Source organism: Nerophis ophidion, linkage group LG03 (genome assembly GCF_033978795.1).
Source record: "Nerophis ophidion isolate RoL-2023_Sa linkage group LG03, RoL_Noph_v1.0, whole genome shotgun sequence".
Lineage (NCBI taxonomy): Eukaryota > Metazoa > Chordata > Actinopteri > Syngnathiformes > Syngnathidae > Nerophis > Nerophis ophidion.
In genome coordinates, this window is record NC_084613.1 from 35,096,188 (window position 1) to 35,121,766 (window position 25,579).

The 25,579-nt window shown below is 39.3% G+C and overlaps 2 protein-coding genes across 3 annotated transcripts in view; both read right to left on the minus strand.

Annotated features, from left to right (window-relative positions):
• The window catches only part of brox (BRO1 domain and CAAX motif containing), a 53,908-nt gene extending 37,307 nt beyond the window's left edge, over nucleotides 1-16,601 (minus strand). The window contains exons 1-3 of one of the 2 annotated variants that reach the window (XM_061895018.1): nucleotides 16,446-16,601; nucleotides 15,866-15,994; nucleotides 2,047-2,153 (exon numbers count right to left, since the gene is read on the minus strand). In XM_061895018.1, coding sequence (XP_061751002.1) covers nucleotides 2,047-2,153; nucleotides 15,866-15,966 — 208 coding nt within the window. In that variant the 5' untranslated portion in view covers nucleotides 15,967-15,994; nucleotides 16,446-16,601. The remainder of the gene's footprint in view (nucleotides 1-2,046; nucleotides 2,154-15,865; nucleotides 15,995-16,445) is intronic. The other variant, XM_061895019.1, reaches the window with a different exon arrangement.
• Nucleotides 16,602-17,926: 1,325 nt separating this feature from the next.
• si:ch73-91k6.2 (alpha-1,6-mannosyl-glycoprotein 2-beta-N-acetylglucosaminyltransferase) lies at nucleotides 17,927-23,161 on the minus strand. The gene has a single exon (XM_061895020.1). It carries the CDS (start codon nucleotides 22,643-22,645, stop codon nucleotides 21,347-21,349), a length of 1,299 nt encoding a protein of 432 aa, XP_061751004.1. The 5' UTR covers nucleotides 22,646-23,161; the 3' UTR covers nucleotides 17,927-21,346.
• Nucleotides 23,162-25,579: the final 2,418 nt, after the last annotated feature.

Sequence of the window (25,579 nt, forward strand, 5' to 3'; positions counted from 1 at the left end):
TTATGTGCTTGAGTGTTGCTGGGGTTGTACACAAGGGACAGGATGGATCCTTTCCAAACCATTGTTTCAGGTTTATGAGTGATGGCAGCGCATCATATGTTGCTCGAACGATGAAACTGAGCCTGTGGGATTCCATGCCCCAAAGTTCGCTCCACGTGAGTTTCATCTTTTCAACACCCTCCCACTTTGTCCAGCGGCCTTGTTTGGCTTGTGTTGCGGCTTCGGAACGTCTGGCTGTTTCCTCCTGACGACGCACTTCCTCTACAACCATAGTTCGACGTTCGGTTGCAGATGCCTTTTGCCAGAGAGGAGTTACGGTTCCAAGGCCAAAGCTTCCTCTGCCTTGTTGGATGTGGTCCACTACGTCACGATGGAGCAAAGCTGATTTTGCCTGTGGCACAGCTGTGACTGGGGTCCACTTCCTTCCTGTTACGAGGCAAGGAGCAGCGCCTCTCACTACAGGGTCCCAGGAGTCAGTGAGCGACATTTCCAGCCTCACCTTGGCACATTTGAACTCTTCGACCAGGCTAGACATAGACAGCGACAGGGCTCCGTCGCTGTAGAGTCCAACGCTGCTGAAGCACTTTGGAAGTCCGAGCCACTTTCTTACATGCAAGTTCACTAGCCTTTCCAAGCGAGTAGCATGGCTTATTGAGACCTCATACATAGTTAATGGCCACCGGAGTCTGGGTAGCAACCAAACTGGAGGCACCAGATCTTCAGTTTCTCTGGTAGTGCAGTGCTATTAATCTGTCTGAGGTCGTTAGCCGTGTCCTGCCGCAGTTGTTCAAGTTGCTGGGTGTCTCTAGAGATCTGCATTATACCATCTTCCGAGGCTCTTGATGGGCTTCTCTAGGAATGTGGGAATTGGTTCCTCGCTGATGTGGAACCGCTCACCTGTTAGTTGGCCTTTTATGATGGAGATGCTACGTGACTTGCATGGCTTGAACTCCGTCCGTGCCCATTGAATGTTTTCCTGTAGTTTCTGCAGCAAGCGTCTGGTGCATGGTTTTGTTGTTGTAATGACGGTCATGTCATCCATAAAGGCTCTAATTGGCAGAAGACGCAGGCCACTCTTGGTCCTCTCACCTCCCACTACCCACTGGGATGCCTGAATGAACAGCTCCATTGCCATGACGAATGCCAGAGTGGAAACTGTGCAGACCGGCATGATGCCAATTTCCGGTTGCTGCCAGGAGGTATTATTAATTAATTTGTCTAATCTGTTGAACTGTTTTTCAATGAATTTAGAAAATTGTGGAAGTAGAGAAACAGGTCTGTAGTTTGTAAACTGGTTGTCTTATAAATCGGTACGATTTTTGCTATTTTCATATTGTCTGGGAATGTGCCTGTTTGAAATGTTCTGAAATCTCTACAATAACTTTTATCGTTTTCATATCAATTTTTTGGCAATTTGTTCCTGATAACGGTGTAACCCCTGATTACGGTGTATTTACCCGCTGACGGCTTCTTGTCTTGCTCATGGTTGCTCAGCGGCGAAGTGAAGCCGTTGGTGCTGTTCGCTTCTGCACCAGGCTGCGGCTGTATGGTATTTGGGGCTTTTTTAATTGTAAATGTGCACCAGCCAGTGCTGTGTCCGCCTTTCTTGTCGATCACGTATGTGGTCCGAGGCTTTTAAAATACATTCAACAATTTCGCTTTTGTTGTTTAGCTTTGGGTTGCTAAGCTTTGAGCTAGTATTTAGTATTTAGCTTTCTGCCGCCTTCGGTTTGCCTATTTTAGCGAATAAGTGCTTCCCGCAGGGCAGAGTTGAAGTCGGATGTGTTAGCAAGCTGTCTTGTTGCCGTGGTCACAATCAGTTGTTACAAAATTTATTTTTTGATCAAAAACTGTAATTCTGGGAGCGGAGCTCTTCTAGTTTACTTCCTTCCTCAGAAACAACAAGTGAAGTAATGATTATGATAGAAAGGTGTAACAATGCATAGATAGGAAGAAATAAAAGGACCATGCATTGGCAAAAGACTAATATGCAAATGTGGGTGACAATATTATTGATGAAGATGTTATGAAAGTGTGACAACTGACATTGTAAGAGAGAGAAGTATGCATCTGTGGCGTTCTTCATGATGTCTGCGTTGCAGGTGACATCAGTGAACATCTCCAGCAGCCTCGCCCTCGATGTCCTTAGGTCACTGTATTTAATACAAACACACATATATATATATATAAATATATTTATTATCATGGTATTTGATACAAACACATATTCAGAATCACTGTATTGTATACAAAAATATTTATATATACCGGTATTTATAATCATGGTATTTTATGCAAACACAGTTATATATTTAATAGGGGTGTGGGGAAAAAATCGATTCGAATACAAATCGAATCGTTTACGTTGTGCGATTCAGAATCAATTCTCATTTTTAAAAAATATTTTTATTTTTTTATTTTATTTTTTTTTTTTTGTTTAATCGAACAAACCACTACACAGCCATACCATAACAATGCAATCCAATTCCAAAACCAAACCTGACCCAGCAACACTCAGAACAGCAATAAACAGAGCAATTGAGGAGACAAACACGACATATAACAAACCAAAAGTAATGAAACAAAAATGAATATTATCGACAACAGTATCAATATTATTTATAATTTTAGCATAGCAGTGATTAAAAATCCCTCACTGACATTATTATTAGACATTTATAAAAATAATGAAAAAAGAACAATAGTGTCACAGTGGCTTACACTTGCATCGCATCTCATAAGCTTGACAACACACTGTGTCCAATGTTTTCACAAAGATAAAATAAGTCATATTTTTGGTTTGTTTAATAGTTAAAACAAATTTACATTATTGCAATCAGTTAACAAAACATTGTCCTTTACAATTATAAAATCTTTTTTTATTTTTAAATCTACTACTCTGCTAGCATGTCAGCAGACTGGGATAGATCCTGCTGAAATCCCATGTATTGAATGAATACAGAATCGTTTTTAATCGAAAACATATCGTTTTTGAATTGAGAATCGAATCGAATCGAAAAAAAACGATATATTATTGAATCGTGACCCCAAGAATCGATATTGAATCGAATCGTGGGACACCCAAAGATTCACAACCCTAATATTTAATCATGGTATTTTATACAAACATTGATAATCACTCGATTTTTTAGAAACACATATTTATATAATTATCATCATGGTATTTCATACAAACACATATTCATAATCACTGTATTCTATACAAACACATATTTATATATTTAATAGCCCGCCTTCCGCCCGATTGTAGCTGAGATAGGCGCCAGCGCCCCCCGTGACCCCAAAAGGGAATAAGCGGTAGAAAATGGATGGATGGTATTTATACAAACATTCATAATCACTGTGTTTTATACAAAAATATTTGTATATTCGTAATTATAAGTCATACAAACATGTTTATACATTCATTATCACTATATTTTATACAAACATACGTATATACTCATTATTACTGTATTTTGTACAAACATATTTATATATTCATTATCACTGCATTTTATACAAAGACGTTTACAAAAGAAATGTGACTGCCATGACAGCAGTAATCCTTCTTGAGAGGGTACAGAGTGTACTCGTCTGATCTTATTCTTTATATATTTCAGATTTGGAGGCAAATATGAATTGGAAGGTGTATGACTTTTCCAGCAGGTTTTGTAAGAAGATGTATGACCTGTCCAACAGGTGTTGAGAGAAGATATATGACTTGCCCAACAAGTGTTGAGAGAAGATGTATGACCTGTCCAATAAGTGTTATGAGAAGATGTACGACCTATCCAACAGGTGTCGTGAGAAGATGTACGACCTGTCCAACAGTGTCGTGAGAAGATGTACGACCTGTGCAACAGGTGTTGTGAGAAGACGTACGACCTGTCCAACAGGTGTTGTGAGAAGACGTATGACCTGTCCAACAGGTGTGGGAGAAGATGTATGACCTGTCCAACAGTGTTGTGAGAAGACGTATGCCATGTCAAACAGGTGTTGTGTGGAAGATGTACCACCTGTCCAGCAGGTGTTGTGAGAAGATGTATGACTTGTCCAGCGGGTGTTGTGCGAAGATGCACACTGATGATTGCCTTGATGGCTAGCAGGAAACATGTTATGTTGTACAGTGCTACCTGGCTCCACTACAAAAAGCGTGGGGAGGCACTTTGAGCACGCCTGTATTAGAAGTCTCACTTTTCTTTTCTTGTTAGCCCCTTTGTCCACAGCAAACATTGGCCTTCAAATAGAGAAGGTAGTGTTTTTGCGGCTGGAATGAATCATCAATGTACACAATGTGAACTCAGAGAGGGGGTCACAAACACGCGGTGTAGGCCTAGCGAATTTGTCAAAAATCATGAAAAAAGCAAACAGACTTCACGAGCCAGATCACTGTACTGTGCTAATGTTTTCTGAAGAATAAGTCGGCAAGTGTTTTCTTGACTTTAAATTATCAGCAATAACGCATAAGAACTACTTTTAGCGGTGCCGTGATCACAGAGAGCTAACCAGTTTATGCTACTATATTGACATACTGAGCTGCTGCATCGCTGCCGAGTTTGTGAAATTTTAGATCATAAATCATGCCTCTCCCCTGGATATAAGAAGGTTGTGGACTATAAACCCACAAGTTGGTCAACTTTGACATCCAACTTAGACCCGAAGATGGCCAGAAAGGCACAAAGAGACACTCACTTTTTTAACTCTTTGTGAAGATGATGATGAATTGGTGATGTAAATGGTAATATATAAACATCCCATCAGTCTTAATCCCAGTGAGAGAAGACATTGCACAGTAAGTAATTGTTTTAATATGTTTGTATATCTTGTTTAGCACTTAGCAATACTGACCTTAGTGTTTGACTAAAGCTGCATCTGTTTAGCACACAAGTTTTAAAACTTGTAGATAATCCTCCTTATATTCAGGATCACAAATAGGTTTCTGGATCATCATTTGTCCTGAAGTAGTCTTTGTTGTCTCTTATCAAGTCTGCCATTATTAGTAGTTTTGTTGTTATTAAACAGAAATAAAGAATGTTGTGATACGTCTGAAATTAATACGCCACCGTATGCTTAGAATGATCAAGCTATGTAAATATTACATATTTTGGAAGTTACGACATTTCATATAGAGTTACAGCCCCTTATCCTAAGGGGGGATGTGAGGCTGAGTGATTTTACTGAACAGAATGAAAACCAAGCAAAACGATTATCCATTTTAAAAATACGGTTGTTCAATGGCTGCGATGAGGGGCGACTTGTCCAGGGTGTACACCGCCTTCCGCCCGATTGTAGCTGAGATAGGCACCAGCGCCCCGCGCGACCCCTAAAGGGAATACGCGGTAGAAGATGGATGGATGGATGGATGGATGGATGGAGTTGTTCAATGGGCGCATGCACGTCTGTGCGAGTGTAATAAAAGCGAGTCAACTTCAAGGAAAGTGCTGGCGTTACAGGAGACTTGCCTTTGCTTTTAGCTCAATAATAGTACGCTGGCCTTTCACCCACATATATATACATATATACATATATATATATATACACATATATATATATACACACATATATATACACATATATATACATACACACATATATACACACACATTTACACACATATATACATACAGATATACACATCTATATAAATATATATACATATATATAAATATATATACACACACGGTGGCAGAGGGGTTAGTGCGTCTGCCTCACAATACAAAGGTCCTACAGTCCTGGGTTCAAATCCAGGCTCGGGATCTTTCTGTGTGGAGTTTGCATGTTCTCCCCGTGAATGCGTGGGTTCCCTCCGGGTACTCCGGCTTCCTCCCACCTCCAAAGACATGTACCTGGGGATAAGTTGATTGGCAACACTAAAAATTGGCCCTAGTGTGTGAATGTGAGTGTGAGTGTTGTCTGTCTATCTGTGTTGGCCCTGCGATGAGGTGGCGACTTGTCCAGGGTGTACCCCGCCTTCCGCCCAATTGTAGCTGAGATAGGCGCCAGCGCCCCCCGCGACCCCGAAAGGGAATAAGCGGTAGAAAATGGATGGATGGATATATACACACATATATACACATACACATATATACATATATACACACATATATATACATATACATATATATATATATATACACACACATATATATACATACATATATATATTCATTTATATACACACACACACACATATATACACATATATACATACAAATACATACATATATATATATATACATATACATACATATATATTCATATATACACACACACACATATATACACATATATACATACATATACATACATATATATATACACATATACATACATATATATTCATAAATATACACACACAAATGTATATATATATATATTCATACATATATACATACATATATATATACACATACATATATATATATATACATACATACATACATATATACATACATATACATATATATATACATATATATACATATGCATATATGGATGGATGGATGGATGGATGGATGGATGGATGGATGGATGGATGGATGGATGGATGGATGGATGGATGGATGGATGGATGGATGGATGGATGGATGGATGGATGGATGGATGGATGGATGGATGGATGGATGGATGGATGGATGGATGGATGGATGGATGGATGGATGGATGGATGGATGGATGGATGGATGGATGGATGGATGGATGGATGGATGGATGGATGGATGGATGGATGGATGGATGGATGGATGGATGGATGGATGGATGGATGGATGGATGGATGGATGGATGGATGGATGGATGGATGGATGGATGGATGGATGGATGGATGGATGGATGGATGGATGGATGGATAGATAGATAGATAGATAGATAGATAGATAGATAGATAGATAGATAGATAGATAGATAGATAGATAGATAGATAGATAGATAGATAGATAGATAGATACTATGAATAAACACTAGGGGTGTAACGGTACGTATATTTGTATCAAACCGTTTCGGTACGGGGGTTTAGGTTCGGTGCGGAGGTGTACCGAACGAGTTTCCACACGAACATATGAAGTAGCCACCTAAGCTAATGTCTTAAGAAGCTGCTCTGCTTTCTGCCTTTGTCTCCGACACAGCACCAGCATTGTCCCACCCACACAACCATCTGATTAGTTTCAACTATGGCGGTAACAGCCAATCAGCAGTGCGTATTCAGAGCGGTAACGACCAATCAGCAGTGCGTATTCAGAGCGGTAACGACCAATCAGCAGTGCGTATTCAGAGCGGTAACAACCAATCAGCAGTGCGTATTCAGAGCGCATGTAGTCAATGCTTCAGCGTCGAGCAGATAGGTGTTTAGCAGGTGTGCATAAGGCAGCGTACTCCCCCAAAATGATAAACACCTCCCAATCAACTACTAGTATCATCACTATGAGCCCGTTGACGTTCAGAAACAAACTGCAGCTCAGCTACCTCGCAGTCCTGGCTTGAGGTGAAGGCTAATTAGCTTTTAGCGTAACGTTAGCTCATTTTGCGGTGTGTGTGTTAGCTCATTGTGCGGTGTGTGTGTGTGTGCGTGTGTGTGTTGATTGAACTGTGTTGAAGCAGCAAAAAAGGACACTATGTTAAATGAAGAGTTTCTGTCTCTGATAGTGTAATAGACATTATGTTAAATGAAGAGTTTCTGTCTCTGATAGTGTAATGATGTAAGTGCATCATTAAAGGCCTACTGAAATGAGATTTTCTTATATAAACGGGGATAGCAGGTCCATTCAATGTGTCATACTTGATCATTTGGCGATATTGCCATATTTTTGCTGAAAGGATTTAGTAGAGAACATCCACGATAAAGTTTGCAACTTTTGCTTGCTAAGAAAAAAGCCCTGCCTCTACCGGAAGTCGCAGACGTGGACGTCACATGTTGATGGCTCCTCACATCTTCAGATAGTTTTTAATGGGAGCCTCCAACAAAAACAGCTATTCGGACCGACAAAACGACAATTTCCCCATTATTTTGAGCAAGGATGAAAGTTTCGCGTTTGAGGATATTGATAGCGATGAATTAGAAAGAAAAAACAAACAAAAAAAAACGCGATTGCATTGGGACGAATTCAGATGTTTTTAGACACTTTTACTAGGATCATTCTGGGAAATCCCTTGTCTTTCTATTGTGTTGCTAGTGTTTTAGTGAGTTTAACAGTACCTGATCGTCGGAGGTGTGTGTCGACGGGTGTGTTGACGCGCAGTGTCTCAGGGAAGTCGACGGCAGCTTTATGGGCGGCACAAGCTCAGCTGATCTCTGGTAAAAAGCAACTTTTTACCACAATTTTCTCACCGAAACCTGCTGGTTGACATTCGGTCGGGATCCATGTTCGCTGTGATCCATAGTAAAGTTTCACCTCCGTGAATTTTAAACAAGGAATCACCATGTGTTTGTGTGGCTAAAGGCTAAAGCTTCCCAACTCCATCTTTCTACTTTGACTCCTCCAATATTAATTAAACAAATTGAAAAGGATTCAGCAACACAGAGCTCCAAAATACTGTGTAATTAGGCGGTTAAAGCAGACGACTTATAGCTGTGTGTGTGCGCAGCGCTCATATTTCCTAACAGCCCGTGACGTCAAGCGTACACGTCATCATTACACGACGTTTTCAAGAAAAAACTCTCGGGAAATTCAAAATTGCAATTTAGTAAACTAAAAAGGCCGTATTGGCATGTGTTGCAATGTTAATATTTCATCATTGGTATATAAACTATCAGACTACGTGGTGAGTAGTAGTGGGTTTCAGTAGGCCTTTAAGCCTACATGAACTCCATGGTGTTCAGGGATGAATAGTCTCTCCTATTGCTATTTTACTATTTGTTCAGCTATAGTTACATTAATCATTAGTAATGTAGCAGCAGCCTAAATTTGAATGACAGGGTCCCTGCTATCACATGTTGATAAAAATATAACATTTACATAATAAAAATTAGGTCTCTGCTTTTTGCAGATGATGTGGTCCTGATGGCTTCATCTGACCGGGATCTTCAGCTCTCGCTGGATCGGTTCGCAGCCGAGTGTGAAGCGACCGGAATGAGAATCAGCACCTCCAAGTCCGAGTCCATGGTTCTCGCCCGGAAAAGGGTGGAGTGCCATCTCCGGGTTGGGGGGGAGATCCTGCCCCAAGTGGAGGAGTTCAAGTACCTAGGAGTCTTGTTCACGAGTGAGGGAAGAGTGGATCGTGAAATCGACAGGCGGATCGGTGCGGCGTCTTCAGTAATGCGGACGTTGTACCGATCCGTTGTGGTGAAGAAGGAGCTGAGCCGGAAGGCAAAGCTCTCAATTTACCGGTCGATCTACGTTCCCATCCTCACCTATGGTCATGAGCTTTGGGTCATGACCGAAAGGATAAGATCACGGGTACAAGCGGCCGAAATGAGTTTCCTCCGCCGTGTGGCGGGGCTCTCCCTTAGAGATAGGGTGAGAAGCTCTGCCATCCGGGAGGGACTCAAAGTAAAGCCGCTGCTCCTCCACATCGAGAGGAGCCAGATGAGGTGGTTCGGGCATCTGGTCAGGATGCCACCCGAACGCCTCCCTAGGGAGGTGTTTAGGGCACGTCCAACCGGTAGGAGGCCACGGGGAAGACCCAGGACACGTTGGGAAGACTATGTCTCCCGGCTGGCCTGGGAACGCCTCGGGATCCCCCGGGAAGAGCTAGACGAAGTGGGTGGGGAGAGGGAAGTCTGGGTTTCCCTGCTTAGGCTGTTGCCCCCGCGACCCGACCTCAGATAAGCGGAAGATGATGGATGGATGGATAATAAAAATCAACTACACACTTCCCAAATGCTGTAATAAATTAAGAACGATGAGTTGACTTGAAACTGTTTAATGTTGCACTTTTTATATGTAGAAGAAAAGTTTTGTAATTATATTTAATCCAAGCAACAACTTGACGCCATTTAATGTGGATTAACGTGGGCAGAATTGTTATAGTGGTCCCAATGTTAAAAGGCTTTATAAAGCCATTGTTTACAAATTTGGTAAATAAAAACGCAAAACACTTATATTTGGTTGTTTTCTTACTGTACCGAAAATGAACCGAACCGTGACCTCTAAACCGAGGTACATACCGATCCAAAATGTTTGTGTACCGTTACACCCCTAATAAACACATGTGGAGGTATGTACGGTACTTAACCAAAAAAGGTGTTAACTGAAAACATGTTTTATATTCTGGTTTCTTCAAAATAGCCACCCTTTACTCTGATTACTGTTTTGCACATTCTGGACATTCTCTCAAAGAGCTTCAAGAGGTAGTCACCTGAAAGGGTTTACACTTCATAGCTGTCATAGTTTTGATGCCTTCAGAAATAAAGAAAACGCATTGAAATTAGAAGGTGTGTCCAAACTTTTGACCTGTACTGTCTATACACAAACACACACACAAAACATACTTGCACATTTAGATATACAAGTATAACATACAAACCCCGTTTCCATATGAGTTGGGAAATGTTGTTAGATGTAAATATAAACGGAATACAATGATTTGCAAATAATTTTCAACCCATATTAAGTTGAATATGCTACAAAAACAACACATTTGATGTTCAAACTGATTAACATTTTTTTTTTGCAAATAATCATTAACTTTAGAATTTGATGCCGGCAACACATGACAAAGAAGTTGGGAAAGGTAGCCATAAATACTGATAAAGTTGAGGAATGCTCATCAAACACTTATTTAGAACATCCCACAGGTGTGCAGGCTAGTTGGGAACAGGTGGGTGCCATGATTCGGTATAAAAACAGTTTCCCAAAAAATGCTCAGTCTTTCACAAGACAGGATGGGGCGAGGTACACCCCTTTGTCCACAACTGCGTGAGCAAATAGTCAAACAGTTTAAGAACAACGTTTCTCAGAGTGCAATTGCAAGAAATTTAGGGATTTCAACATCTATGGTCCATAATATCATCAAAATGTTTAGAGAATCTGGAAAAATCACTCCACGTAAGCGGCATGGCCGGAAACCAATACTGAATGACCGTGACCGTTAATCCCTCAGACGGCACTGTATCAAAAACCGACATCAATCTCTAAAGGATATCACCACATGGGCTCAGGAACACTTCAGAAAACCACTGTAACTAAATACAGTTCGCCGCTACATCTGTAAGTGCAAGTTAAAGCTCTACTATGCGAAGCGAAAGCCATTGATCAACAACAACCAGAAACGCCGCCGGCTTCTCTGGGCCCGAGATCATCTAAGATGGATTGATGCAAAGTGGAAAAGTGTTCTGTGGTCAAATTGTTTTTGGAAATATTCAACATTGTGTCATCCGTACCAAAGGGTAAGCGAACCATCCAGATTATTATCGACGCAAAGTTCAAAAGTCAACATCTGTGATGGTATGGGGGTGCATTAGTGCCAAAGGCATGGGTAACGTACACATCTGTGAAGGCACCATTAATGCTGAAAGGTACATACAGGTTTTGGAACAACATATGCTACCATCTAAGCGCCGTCTTTTTCATGGATGCCCCTGCTTATTTCAGCACGACAATGCCAAGCCACATTCAGCACGTGTTACAACAGCGTGGCTTCGTAAAAAAAAGAGTGCGGGTACTTTCCTGGCCCGCCTGCAGTCCAGACCTGTCTCCCATTAAAAATGTGTGTCACATTATGAAGCGTAAAAAACGACAGCGGAGACCCCGGACTGTTGAACGACTAAAGCTCTACATAAAACAAGAATATGAAAGAATTCCACTTTCAAACTTCAACAATTAGTTTCCTCAGTTCCCAAACGTTTATTGAGTGTTGTTAAAAGAAAAGGTGATTTAACACAGTGGTGAACATGCCCTTTCCCAACTACTTTGGCACGTGTTGCAGCCATGAAATTCTAAGTTAATTATTATTTGCAAAAAAAAGAACAAAATTTATGAGTTTGAACATCAAATATCTTGTCTTTGTAGTGCATTCAATTGAATATGGGTTGAAAAGGATTTGCAAATCATTGTATTCCGTTTATATTTACAACTAACACAATTTCCCAACTCATATGGAAACTGGGTTTGTACTTGTGCATTTAGAGGTAGATGAAACATAACTGCACATTTAGAGGTAGATAAAACACTATTGCACATTTAGATATACAAGTATAACGTACTTGCACATTTAAAGGTAGATAAAACATAATTGCTCCTTTAGAGGTTGATAAAACATACTTCAAAATACACGATATATCGTGGGTTTGTCTCTGTGCGATAAAGAAAATGACTATATCATGACATTTGAGTATATGTTCTGACGCAGATGCATTGAGCTGCGGGCATTACACTGCATGTGTTTCCCACTCTTTCTTGTCTCTGCTTCTCATAGAGATTTAAAACAAGCACACCTTCTTACATATGTCACGTGTCCAACATCACACACACCCGCTGCGCAGACAGGTAGCGACATGGTGATGTTAGCTGTGATGCTAACGGTGCGGTGCGAGTGGTAATATGAGAGAGAAGGTGCGAATCTGGTAACAAATGAAGGAATAATTAATTGCCAAGAAAAACAGCATGGGGTCCATCGTCTGGCGGTGGTTTGGCTTCAAGCGGGAAGATGTTAACGAGTATGCGGCAAAAGCGTTGCTACAAAAAGTAGCACCGCTAGCATCCTTTGAAAAGTCACCCCCTAGAGAATAAGGAGTGCTTGAAACCCTGCATGTCAACATCTCCGTTCGGTGCCTCACCAACAAAATGCCGAAGCAACAATTTCCAGATCAATACTGTATGAAAAAAATAGTCAACAACAGAAGGAGATAACGTCCGCAGGAACCTACCACATAGCGAAGGACATATGATATTTATTTCCTATTATGCAGCTCATTTTTATTTATATTATTTGACACTTTTTAAAATATCTTGTGTGTCATCATGCACAAAAGTGCACTTTATTTGTTTTAAACTATTATAGTGTTTTTTTGTACAAAAAGTGCACTTTAATTTAGTGTTGTTTTGATATGTCATCTTAGTGACATCATGCACAAAAGTGCACAAATAGCTTTTTTTAAAATGTCTCTGACAATCTTGTACTTTCTGTTTTGGAAATGAGATGAATGTTTGTGGCACTGCTTAATAACTGTTCAATAAGTACAGTTTTGGTAAATTTACTTAGTTGTAAATTCCATCTTTGCATGAAAGTTTAAAATAAGCATATATTAATGAAGAAAGAACAATAATGTTTTAATGTAGGCACATAGAATAATCATACTGCTGTGATTATATGCATCAAGTGTTCATTCAAGGCTAAGGCAAAAATATCGAGATATATATCGTGTATCGTGACACGGCCTAAAAAAAAAATATTTAGATATTAATAAAAGGCCATATCGCCCAGCCCTACTTGCACATTTAGATATACAAGTATAACATACTTGCACCTTTAGAGGTAGGTAAAACATACGTGCACATTTAGATATACAAGTAAAACATACTTGCACATTTAGAGGTATATAAAACATACTTGCACATTTAAAGGTTGATAAAAGATACTTGCACATTTAGATATACAAGTATAACATACTTGCACTTTTAGATATACAAGTAGGGCTGAGCAATATGGCTTTTTTTAATATCTCGTTTTTTTAGGCCATATCGCGATACACGATATGTATCTTGATATTTTTCCTTAGCCGTGAATTAACACTTGATACATATAATCACACCAGTATGATGATTCTATGTGTCTACAATAAAACATTCTTGTTCATACTGCATTAATATATGCTCATTTTAAACTTTCATGCAGAGAAGAAAATCACAACTAAGTCAATTTACCAAAACTGTATTTATTAAACAGTTATTAAGCAGCGGCACAAACATTCATGTCATTTCAAAAGCAAGATTGTCGGAGACATTTTAAAACAAGCTATCATCATGCATGATGTCACTAAGATGACATCAAAACAACACTAAATTAAAGTGCATTTTTTGTACAGAACGCCATTACAATATTTCAAAACAAAGTGCACTTTTCAAATGATGCTACATATTAGCAATAATGTTACTTTGTGTAGCAACACTTGTGCCCCCCACTTGACAAATTACGGTTGTCTGTTCGACATATTCCACTTGAAGCCAAACCACCGCCAGACAATGGACCCCCTGCTGTTTTTGGGGGAATTAATTCTTCCTTCATTTGTTACTAGATAGCACCTGCTTTCTCTCGTATTACCACTTGCACGGCTCTGCTAGCATCATAGCTAACGTTACCCATGCTGCTACCTCTCTGCTTCGCGAGGGCGTATACTAGAGATGCGCGGATAGGCACTTATATCATCCGCAACCGCATCACGAAAGTCGTCATCCACCCGCCACCCACCCGAACCAATATTTAATCGAAGCCACACCCGCCCGCCCGTTGTTATATATCTAATATAGACGATGCAAGGCATTAGTGGGGTTGGAAAGTGTAACTCCCTCCAAATAGCACAGACACAATGGCTTTCTTGAACTGATTTATTTGAAGGCTTCCTTTCCCTTCAAATTCACCTTGAAAACTGTAATAAATTAAGCATGTTACAAACGTAAAAATAATAACATACACAGCATGTGGATCAAACATTTTACCAAGTAAAATACCAACAAATGACAAATACCTCGTTGGCCATACCCGGAAGTAGCTTCCTTACATCCGTGACAGACCAAACGAGACACTTCAAAATAAAAGTATGCCCACATACTGTTTCAAAGAGTGCTGCTCGTTTTTCGTATGTGGGTAACAACATTTAACTATTTATAAATGGTTGATTTCTATAGGCTAGTAAGGTAAAGTGTTAAACCTGACAAGTTTTGGCTACCTTGCTTCTGCAGCCTTCATCAGAGGTGTCACGTGATGTTAGCGTGACGTCGTCTGTGACGTGTTATATGGATTGTACCATCAAGAGTTGTCAGGTACAACACTTTACCTACTAGCCTATATACATCAACCATTTATAAATACACGTCAGTAGGCTAAATGAACCTCTTCAACATAACATTTAACTATGTATAATGTAGCGGCTGACTACGGGGTGTTAGCCAATTACTTTGGCTGGGGGGCGGGACTTCTGGGAGAGATAGGGAGTTAACGTTGACTACAGGAAGTGAGAGTTTGAGTTGTCCCGGGAAAAGCGTTAGAGACATGAGAGCTGTTGTGTGGTTGTATTACATCTTGTGCAATAAAGACAAGACAAACGAAGAAATTTTATGAACCTACATTCCTGGGATTATACAATATATATTTCTGAATTGGTTCAACCGCCACCCGCCCGAATCTATTTAAAATCTATTTTTTCGTCATGTCACCCGCCCGACCCGCGGTTTATCGGCGGACTCCGTGGTTGGGACCAAAAACCGCGCATCTCTCGCGTGTACGTATGTGACGTGAAAGTATATGACGTATGTAAGAAGGTGCGCTTATTGTCTGTGAGAAGCAGAAGCAAGAAAGAGTGAGAAGAGCATGTAGTGTAATGTCAGCAGCTAAAAGCAACTGCGTGAGAAAGTTTACTCGAATACCACAATATAGTCATTTTCTATATCGCACAGAGACAAACTCTATGTACAAGTATAACATACTTGCACATATAGAAGTAGACAAAACACACAGGCACATTTAGATATAAAAGTATAACATGCAGTACTTGCACATTTAGAGATACAAGTATAACATACTTGCACATTTAGATATACAAGTAAGTAGAACATACTCGCACATTTACATATACAAGTAGAACATACTCGCACATTTAAACATAATTGCGCATTTAGATATAAAAGTATAACATACTGGCACATTAAAAGGTACATAAAACATACTTGCCCATTTGGATATACAAGGTATAATTGGACATAAAACATACTTGCAAACTTTATTGGCAGATGGGCTCCCTGCCACGCCATAAAAGTTAAAGGACACGGGCGCAGTCGCCTTCAAGGGGTTTCGGTGAAACCAATGTGCCATCTCGCTGCTGAGGGCACGCCTATTTCTGCTGAAACATATTTGATCAAAACAGGTCATGATTGGTGTATCTATTGTGAAATGATTGAAAATGTGATTAAAAAATATTAAACCGTATCCATGCAGACAAGAATGGTAAGTTGGCAAGATGTGTTTGGTACAAGTGAACAGCATTTGCTAGCTAGCATCTAACTGTTTACAACAACTTGGTGTCATGTCATATCGTCATTTTGCAGCAGAATATTCCATTTAATGCCCATAATATCACACTGAAAATGACGTTTTGACAACACGCTTATTAAAAGCAAAACTCCATTACGTAAACTGGAACAACTGCTAGCCTCCTCAGCTAGTTATGCTGAGGATAGCTTCGTTCGTCGAAAAAAAAACACTGCTCGGGCTGATTCATTACACTGTACATAGGATATGAATGTAAGAATATTTATTAAACAATATAAAACTATATTAGGTCAAACAATTACCCGTAGTTGGAAAGATTGGATGTTGAGATTTGACACCCGCACGGAAAGTCCGATGATGGCGAATGACTTCCGGAAATAAACAAGCACTGGCTGTTGACCAATGAAAACAGGCAGTATGCTCACGTGACTAAAGTCAGGAAATATCTCGAAGAAGTACAAATACGCTAAAACCATAACTATAACCATAACTAAATCATAGTTCAGAGACGTGCGGGCAGGATAGGCAGGTGAAGTGGAGCCTCGTTTGTCGTGATAGAAAAAAAAGAAGAAAACCATTAAATAAATATCAGTGTGTGTGTGTGCGCGTATAAATATATATATATATATATATATATATATGTCTGTATATATATTTATAATATATATGTCTGTATATATATACATATATATATATATATATATATATATGTGTATATATATGTATATATACGATTCAAAAATGATATTTTTCCGATTCAGAACGATTCTGTATTCATTCAATACATAGGATTTCAGCAGAATCTACCCCAGTCTGCTGACATGCAAGCAGAGTAGTAGATTTGTTTAAAAAAGCTTTTATAATTGTAAAGGGCAATGTTTTATCAACTGATTGCAATAATGTAAATCTACCGGGCTACAATAGGGGGCAGTGTTGGGGGCGGGGAGTGTATATTGTAGACCGGAAGAGTTAGGGCTGCATGGGATTCTGGGTATTTGTTCTGTTGAGTTTGTGTTGTGTTATGGTGAGGATGTTCTCCCAAAATGTGTTTGTCATTCTTGTTTGATGTGGCTTCACAGTGTGGCACATATTTCTAACAGTGATAAAGTTGTTTATACGGCCACCATCAGTGTGATCTGTGTGGCTGTTGATCTATGTCTTGCAGTCGCTCATTGAGTCTACCGAAAGCCAAATACAACGCTTGGATGGGCTGACACGCTGTTGATACAAATTGTAGAGGGCGATAAAGGCAGTGCCTCCACGGTGCCCCCTGAATATTACTGTTAGGGTAAAATTCGGGAGAGTAAATACACCTGGAGGGGCACTGAAAAGTGGGTGTTTCCCGGAAAAACCGAGCTTATATAAGTATGACGCTGTAAAGCGCCATTCATATAAAACATGCGTGCTGCACCGACATTAAATTTTCACATCAAGGTGCGGGCCGCAAAATAACGTCTCGCAGACCGCAATTGGCCCACGGGCCGGGTGTGTGAGACCCCTGCTCTAGAGTTTTTCAACTTTAATTTCAAGTGTGACTTCAGTCCAGACCGCCGAGGGTTAATACATTTGATTTCCATTGATAGTTGTTGTGTGATTATGTTGTCAGCACATTCTAATATGTAAAGAACAAAGTGTTTAATAAGAACATTTCATTCATTCAGATTTAAGATGTGTCATTTAGTGTTCCGTTTGTTTGAGCACTTTAGTTTTATTATTTTTTTGCCCAAATATGGGAAATAGGAGGATGCAGTTTGGACGTTTAAATTAATAAAAATAAATCAACTGCAGTTTACAACATTTTTATTCCTACCCACCCTCATTCTGAGCAATGAAAAGATATTACAATAATCAGATTTCACATTGATTATCAAGGAATGTATGCAAACATTATGCCAACTATATACAGCATATTTATCCCCAGCAACATATGCCCACTATATTTTTTGATCAGGTATAACTCAAGTACATTCATATTCATAAGGCACGAGGTGTATTTGTGTACTGACACTGTATCGATTCATCGTCAATAATCATTCAATAACTACAGTAAGTTGTAGCTTGATACTTAAATAAGGCACTTAGCACTGACATCAGCAATAGGATTGTAAACCCCTAACAACAAACTTTAATGTTTGTTTCACGAGGGGGACATGATTCCAAACGGTCACGTTTATACAGTTCGAAATATCAAATTAATCAATCAAGTTTGCATTGTTGTGTTCAATGACCAACACAAAATCAATAAATCAAGTTTGCATTGGTGCGTTCAATGACCAACACAAAATCAATTAATCATGTTGGCATTGTTACATTAAATGACCAACACAAAATCAACCAAGTTTGCATTTTTTCATTCAATGACCAACACAAAATGAATCAAGTTTGCATTGATGCGTTCAATGACCAACACAAAATCATTGAATCAAGTTGGCATTGTTGCATTAAATGACCAACACAAAATCAATGAATCATGTTGGCATTGTTACATTAAATGACCAACACAAAATCAACCAAGTTTGCATTTTTTCATTCAATGACCAACACAAAATGAATCAAGTTTGCATTGATGCGTTCAATGACCAACACAAAATCATTGAATCAAGTTGGCATTGTTGCATTAAATGACCAACACAAAATCAATGAATCATGTTGGCATTGTTGCATTCAATGACCAACACAAAATCAATGAATCATGTTGGCATTGTTGCATTCAATGACCAACACAAAATCAATCGAGTTTGAATTGTTGCATTCAAAGACCAAAACAAAATCAATCCAGTTTGCATTGTTGCGTTCAATTACAACACAAAATCAATTAATCATGTTGGCATTGTTGCATTCAATGACCAACACAAAATCAGTCAATCAAGTTTGCATTGTTGTATTTAATGACCAACACAAAATCAATCAATCAAGTTTGCATTGTTGCATTTAATGACCAACACAAAATCAATTAATTAAGTTTGCGTTCAGTGAACAACACAAAATAAATCAAGTGTGCATTGTTTGTGTTCAATGACCAACACAAAATCAATCAAGTTTGCATTGTTTGCGTTCAATGACCAACACAAAATCAATAAATCATGTTTGCATTTTTGCACTCAATGACCAACACAAAATCAATAAATCATGTTTGAGTTGTTGCGCTGAATGACCAACAAAAAATCAATAAATCAAGTTTTCATTGTTGCGTTCAATAACCAACACAAAGCAGGGAAGTTCAAAAACCATAACATGGTGAATTAGTGTCCTTCATTAAATAATAAATCAAAAGTGCACTTCAATATGTACCACAAAAAGTACACTAAATTGTGTACATTTACGTGTACAAAATCTTTGCAGTGGAGCCACATTATTTTATTGATCATTATTATTTTAATTGTTTAATATCCTCAAAGACAAATCTTTCTTATGTACAGAAATTATTATCAACCATTTAGTCTTTATTTTTACACACTTTTGTGTTTAATTTCTGCAAATTGTGTCACCTTGGCTTGAAACGATGCAAGAATAAAAACATTCACAGTTGTGTTGTAAAAACATAGCAGACACAATACACAACACCGCAGAAAACATGACAATGCACACCTCAAACGCACATCAACCACTCTTTGGTGAAGCTCGAAAGAGTGATGACTTATGTGACAAGTTTGTGTGTGATTGTGTGTTGTTTCAGACATGTGTGTGATTGTGTCATGTTTCAGGCATGTTTGTGTGAGATTGTGTCATGTTTCAGACATGTTTGTGTGTCATGTTTCAGACATGTTTGTGTGTGATTGTGTCATGTTTCAGGCATGTTTGTGTGAGCTTGTGTCATGTTTCAGACATGTTTGTGTGTGATTGTGTCATGTTTCAAACATGTTTATGTGTGATTGTGTCATGTTTCAGGCATGTTTGTATGAGATTGTGTCATGTTTCAGACATGTTTGTGTGTCATGTTTCAGCCATGTTTGTGTGAGATTGTCATGTTTTAGACATGTTCTTGTGCAATTATGTCATGTTTCAGACATGTTTGAGCATGATTGTGTGATGTTTCAGACATCTTTGTGTGTAATGTTCCAGACATGTTTGTGTGTGATGTTTCAGACATGTTTGTGTGAGATTGTTTGATGTTTCAGATATGTTTGTGTATGATTGTGTGATGTTTCAGACATGTTTGTGTGTCATGCTTCAGACATGTTTGTGTGTGATTGTGTCATGTTTCAGGCATGTTTGTGTGAGATAGTGTCATGTTTCAGACATGTTTGTGTGTGATTGTGTCATGTTTCAGACATGTTTGTGTGTAATTGTGTCATGTTTCAGACATGTTTATGTGTGATTGTGTCATGTTTCAGACATGTTTCTGAGATTGAGTCATGTTTCAGACATGTTTGTGTGATGTTTAAAGCATGTTTGTGTGAGATTGTGTCATGTTTCAGACATGTTTGTGTGAGATTGTGTCATATTTCAGACATGTTTGTGTGTGATTGTGTCATGTTTCAGACATGTTTGTGTGTGATTGTGTAATGTTTCCGACATGTTTGTGTGTAATGTTTGTGTGTGATGTTTCAGACATGTTTGCGTGTGACTCTGTCATGTTTCAGACATGTTTGTGTGATGTTTCAGACATGTTTGTTTGATTTTTTAGACATGTTTTTGTGTGATTGTGTGATGTTGCAGACATGTTTGTGTGATGTTTCAGACAACTTTGTGTGACGCTTCAGACATGTTTGTATGTGATTGTGTGATGTTTGTGACATGTTTGTGTGATGTTTCAGACATGTTTGTGTTGGATGTTTAAGACATGTTTCTGCGTGATTGTGTCATGTTTTAGACATGTTTGTGTATGATTGTTTGATGTTTCAGACATGTTTGTGTGTGATTGTGTGATGTTTCAGATATGTTTGTGTTTGATCTTTCAGACATATTTGCGTGTGATCGTGTGATGTTTCAGACATGTTTGTGTGTGATCGTGGGATGTTTCAGACATATTTAGACATGTTTGTGTAATTGTGTGATGTTTGTTTCAGACATGTTCGCGTGTGATTCTGTGATGTTTCAGACATGTTTGTGTGTGTGATTGTGTGAGGTTTCAGACATGTTTGTGTGTGATTGTGTAATTTTTCAACCATTTTTGTGTGTGTGATTGAGTCATGTTTCAGACATGTTTGTGTATGATTGTGTGATGTTTCAGACATGATTGTGTGTGTGTTTCTGTGATGTTTCAGAGAAGTTTGGCATAGTTTCTGCACAGCACGTGGTCCCGCACGTCGCCCCACCCCCCGTTCTTCACCTGCGTATTGAGGTGCGGTGCCTCAGAGGTGCCAAGCACCAGAGACGGCGGGAAGAGGCCGTCTTTGGCCATCTCCAACGCCTCCTCCCCCTTCTGTGAGGCAATGCCTGGCCCGCCGTCTCCAGTGTGAAGAACCCTGCCGCCCTGAGCGGCGAGCACTTTGAGGGGCTTGGAGAGGCAGCTTCCAGAGAGGTGCTGCAAAGTCCAGTCCCAGTTGTAGTCGTCGTACGTGCAGAACTCCTTGGCGCAACCCATTAGCTTGTAGTACACGTCCCTGTCCAGTGCCAGGCCCACGCTGGTCTTGGTGGACATCCATCCTGTGCTCACGTGGTTGCTTAAGTTGCTACGGTCTTGGTGGCTCCCCAACGCCAGCAGGTCACAGTCCTGGCAGCTGCTTTTCTTCAGGTCCGCCATGGCCGTGTAGAAGTGGAACAAGTCCGGCAAGACGTAGTTGTTCTCCTCCAGGAGGAGGACCGAGCCATCGTATCCCTGCATGACATTCACCCTCTCCCACACAAAGTGCAACTTCCACCACCAGTGATGTTTGCGCTGCGTCACGCCGGCCTCTCGGTAATGTCCGTGCACGTCTGGGTGTTCCGCGTTCAGACATCCGCTTCTGCGGGCGTTTTCTCTGTTTGTGTTCCGCTGGCAGTCCCGTGGATCTTGCCCGGGAAACTCCGTGGGAAACAGCTGCGTGCTGAACGGGAAATAAATCTGCAGCACCTTGCAGAAAGTGATGCCTTGCACAATGGCGTCGATTTCCGCCGAGAAGAAGCCGTGGCTGAAGACGAGGAGGAACCTGTGGACCTGTGCTGCTTTCTCCAGGGACTCCACCAGGAGTCGCAGGTGTTGTGGAGCCTCGTGGACCTGCACGACCACCACCAACTCAGGCTCCAAAGGAAACTTGTGCACGTTCCTAACAAGCTGCTGGTGATTGACAGAGTGGATGGACGCCGTCAACTCTGGCAGAGAGCCTCCCACCTCTACCCGCGATCTCTGGAGGCCCCCGTTTGCTCCCTGACGCTCGGAGACCGACAGCGCACGCGTGGACAGCAGAAGAGTCCACACCGCCAAGGAGACGCACAGGAGCAGGAAAAGGTTTTTCTTAGCCAACCGAAATCTCATCTTGTCCGAGTTCAAACGTCGAGAGGTCCCATGATACCCTTTGGAAAACAACTTTTGTCTTTCATTGGACAACTTTAGGCACGTACATTCTGTCCTATGACACATGCGGGAGACGAAAATACGCGGAAATGAGCGAGCGTGTCAACGTCGCGTTAAACAGTTGGCCAACTACAACTTTCCCTGCGTTACAGTGCCGCCATGTCTCGAACAGGAAGCAAGCGGACTCTTTGGTATTATCCACAAAAAGGTGTTTGATGTTGACCAAGAGACGAAGTTTGGGAACATCCGCAGTGCGTTGATGCCGACGTGTACAAGTTTGCCAACAGTCACAAGAGGTGACCAATCATGTTTGTCCTTACTGGTGCGTAACTGGAGACCAGCGGTGGTTCGAGGCAAAGGTCGATGTTTTCGATACCAATGGTTGGCCTTGCTCCACCGGTATCAATGCAAATGACTCGATTCATAAACTGTCCAAAATAGGAACGTTCGTAGCTAATTGGTCATTTCAACAAATCACTGCCAACTAAATGAAAGTTACAAAAATACATACTTTTAATAAAAGATCATCAAACATGTCCAATTAACCAATTTCCTTTCAGAAAATGCGAAACATGTCCAGTGAAAATCAATAACTTTGTGTTTTCACGGGCGAGCACATTTCCTCACGTGTCTGGAGGACGGGGCGTGGCTCGAAGGAGGCGCGGCTTGAAGGCTTTCAATTCACAGCACAAACACCGCCTTGGGGTATAAAAGTGTAACATGAATTTTGTTTTCAATGAAATATGTTTGAAATAACGAACTCTTTTGAAAAACATAAAACATGTTTAAAATAACCTGAAATTTGCTTGAATTAACATGACATATTTTGAAATAACATGCAATATGTTTCAAATAACATGAAATGTGTTTCAAATAACATGAAATATGTTTAAAACAACATCAAATATTTTGAAATAACATCAAATATGTCTCAAATAACATGTCATGTTTAAAATAACATGACATATTTTTAAAATATTATGAAATGTGTTTGAAATAACATGCAATACATTTGAAAATAAATGAAATGTGTTTAAAATACACTAAATATGTTTGAAATAGCATGACATGTTTAAAATAACACGACATGTATGAAATAACATGAAATATGTTTGAAATAACACGACATGTTTAAAATAACACAAAACATTTCTAAAATAACATGACATGTTTAAAATAACACAAAATATTTTTAAAATAACATGAAATCTGTTTTAAATAACATCTAATATGTTTAAAATAACATGAGAAATATTTAAAATAACATGACATATGTTCAAAATAACATGACATGTTTAAAATAACAGGAAATATGTTTTAGATAACAAGCAATATGTTTCAAATAAAATGAAATATGTTTCAAATAAGACAAATATGTTTAAAAAAACATGACATGCTTAAAATAACATGCAAAATGTTTGAAATAACATGAAATATGTTCAACATGAAATCCATCCATCCATCATATTCCGCTTATCCGAGGTCGGGTCGCGGGGGCAACAGCCTAAGCAGGGAAACCCAGACTTCCCTCTCCCCAGCCACTTCGTCTAGCTCTTCCCGGGGGATCCCGAGGCGTTCCCAGGCCAGCCGGGAGACATAGTTTCATGTTCATGTTCAACATGAAAATATTAAAGTTAAAGCCCCTCTATACGCGATCTTATAGACAATGCTAAACTCCAAACTATGGTCAACCTGCACATCAATGCAGTTTCTATGGCGCTAGACAAAGCTCAAACAAAATCTCGTTGACATGTATGACTTAAGTTTCATTTATGAGAATCACAATAAAGGAATTGATTGATTGATTGATTGACTGATTGATTGACTGATTGATAGATAAAAGTTGAAGTGCCAATGATTGTCACACACACACCAGGTGTGGCGAAATTATTCTCTGCATTTGACACATCACCCTTGGGGAGCAGTGATATGTTTCAAATAATATGAAATATGTTTCAAATAACATGAAATATGTTTTAAATACCATGACATATTTCAAATAAAATTAAATATGTTTAAAGTAACATAAGATATATTTCAAATAACATGAAATGTGTTTAAAATAACATTACATATGTTTAAAATGGCATGACATGTTTAAAAGAACATGAAATATGTTCAAAATAACACAAAGTTTGTTTCAAATAATAAGAATATATCTGAAATGACATGTTTAGAATAACATGAAATATTTTTAACTAACATGTAATATGTTTAAAATAACATGAAATATGCTGCCTTCCGCCCGATTGTAGCTGAGATAGGCGCCAGCGCCCCCCGCGACCCCGAAAGGGAATAAGCGGTAGAAAATGGATGGAAAATGGATGTTTGAAATAAAATGACATATGTTAAAAATTAATTATGTGTTTAAAACAACATGAAATATGTCTCAAAGAACATGCAATATGTTTTAAATAGTATGAAATATGTTTTAAACACATTAAATATGTTTAAAATAGGGCAACACGTTGAAAGAGGGGTTAGTGATTGATTGTATGTATGTATGTATGCATATGTACAGTATGTATATGTATGTAAATATGCATATATACATACATGCATACATATATATGCATATATACATACATATATATACATATGCACACATGCATATATGTATACACATACACACACGCAGACATATATACTGTATATATGTATGTATATATGCATATATACATATATACATATGTATGCATGTATGTATGTATATGTTTCTATTTATTATATAATATATTATTACTGTATACTTTAAAAAGCATATATATAGTATGTATGTATATATGTTTTTTATTTATAATATATTATACACTGGGTGTGAGTTTTCCTTGCCCTTATGTGGGCCTACCGAGGATGTCGTAGTGGTTTGTGTTGTGGTTTGTGCAGCCCTTTGAGACACAAGTGATTTAGGGCTATAAAAGTAAACATTGATTGATTGATTGATAGTGCGTCTGCCTCACAATACGAAGGTCCGGAGTAGTCCTGGGTTCAATCCCGGGC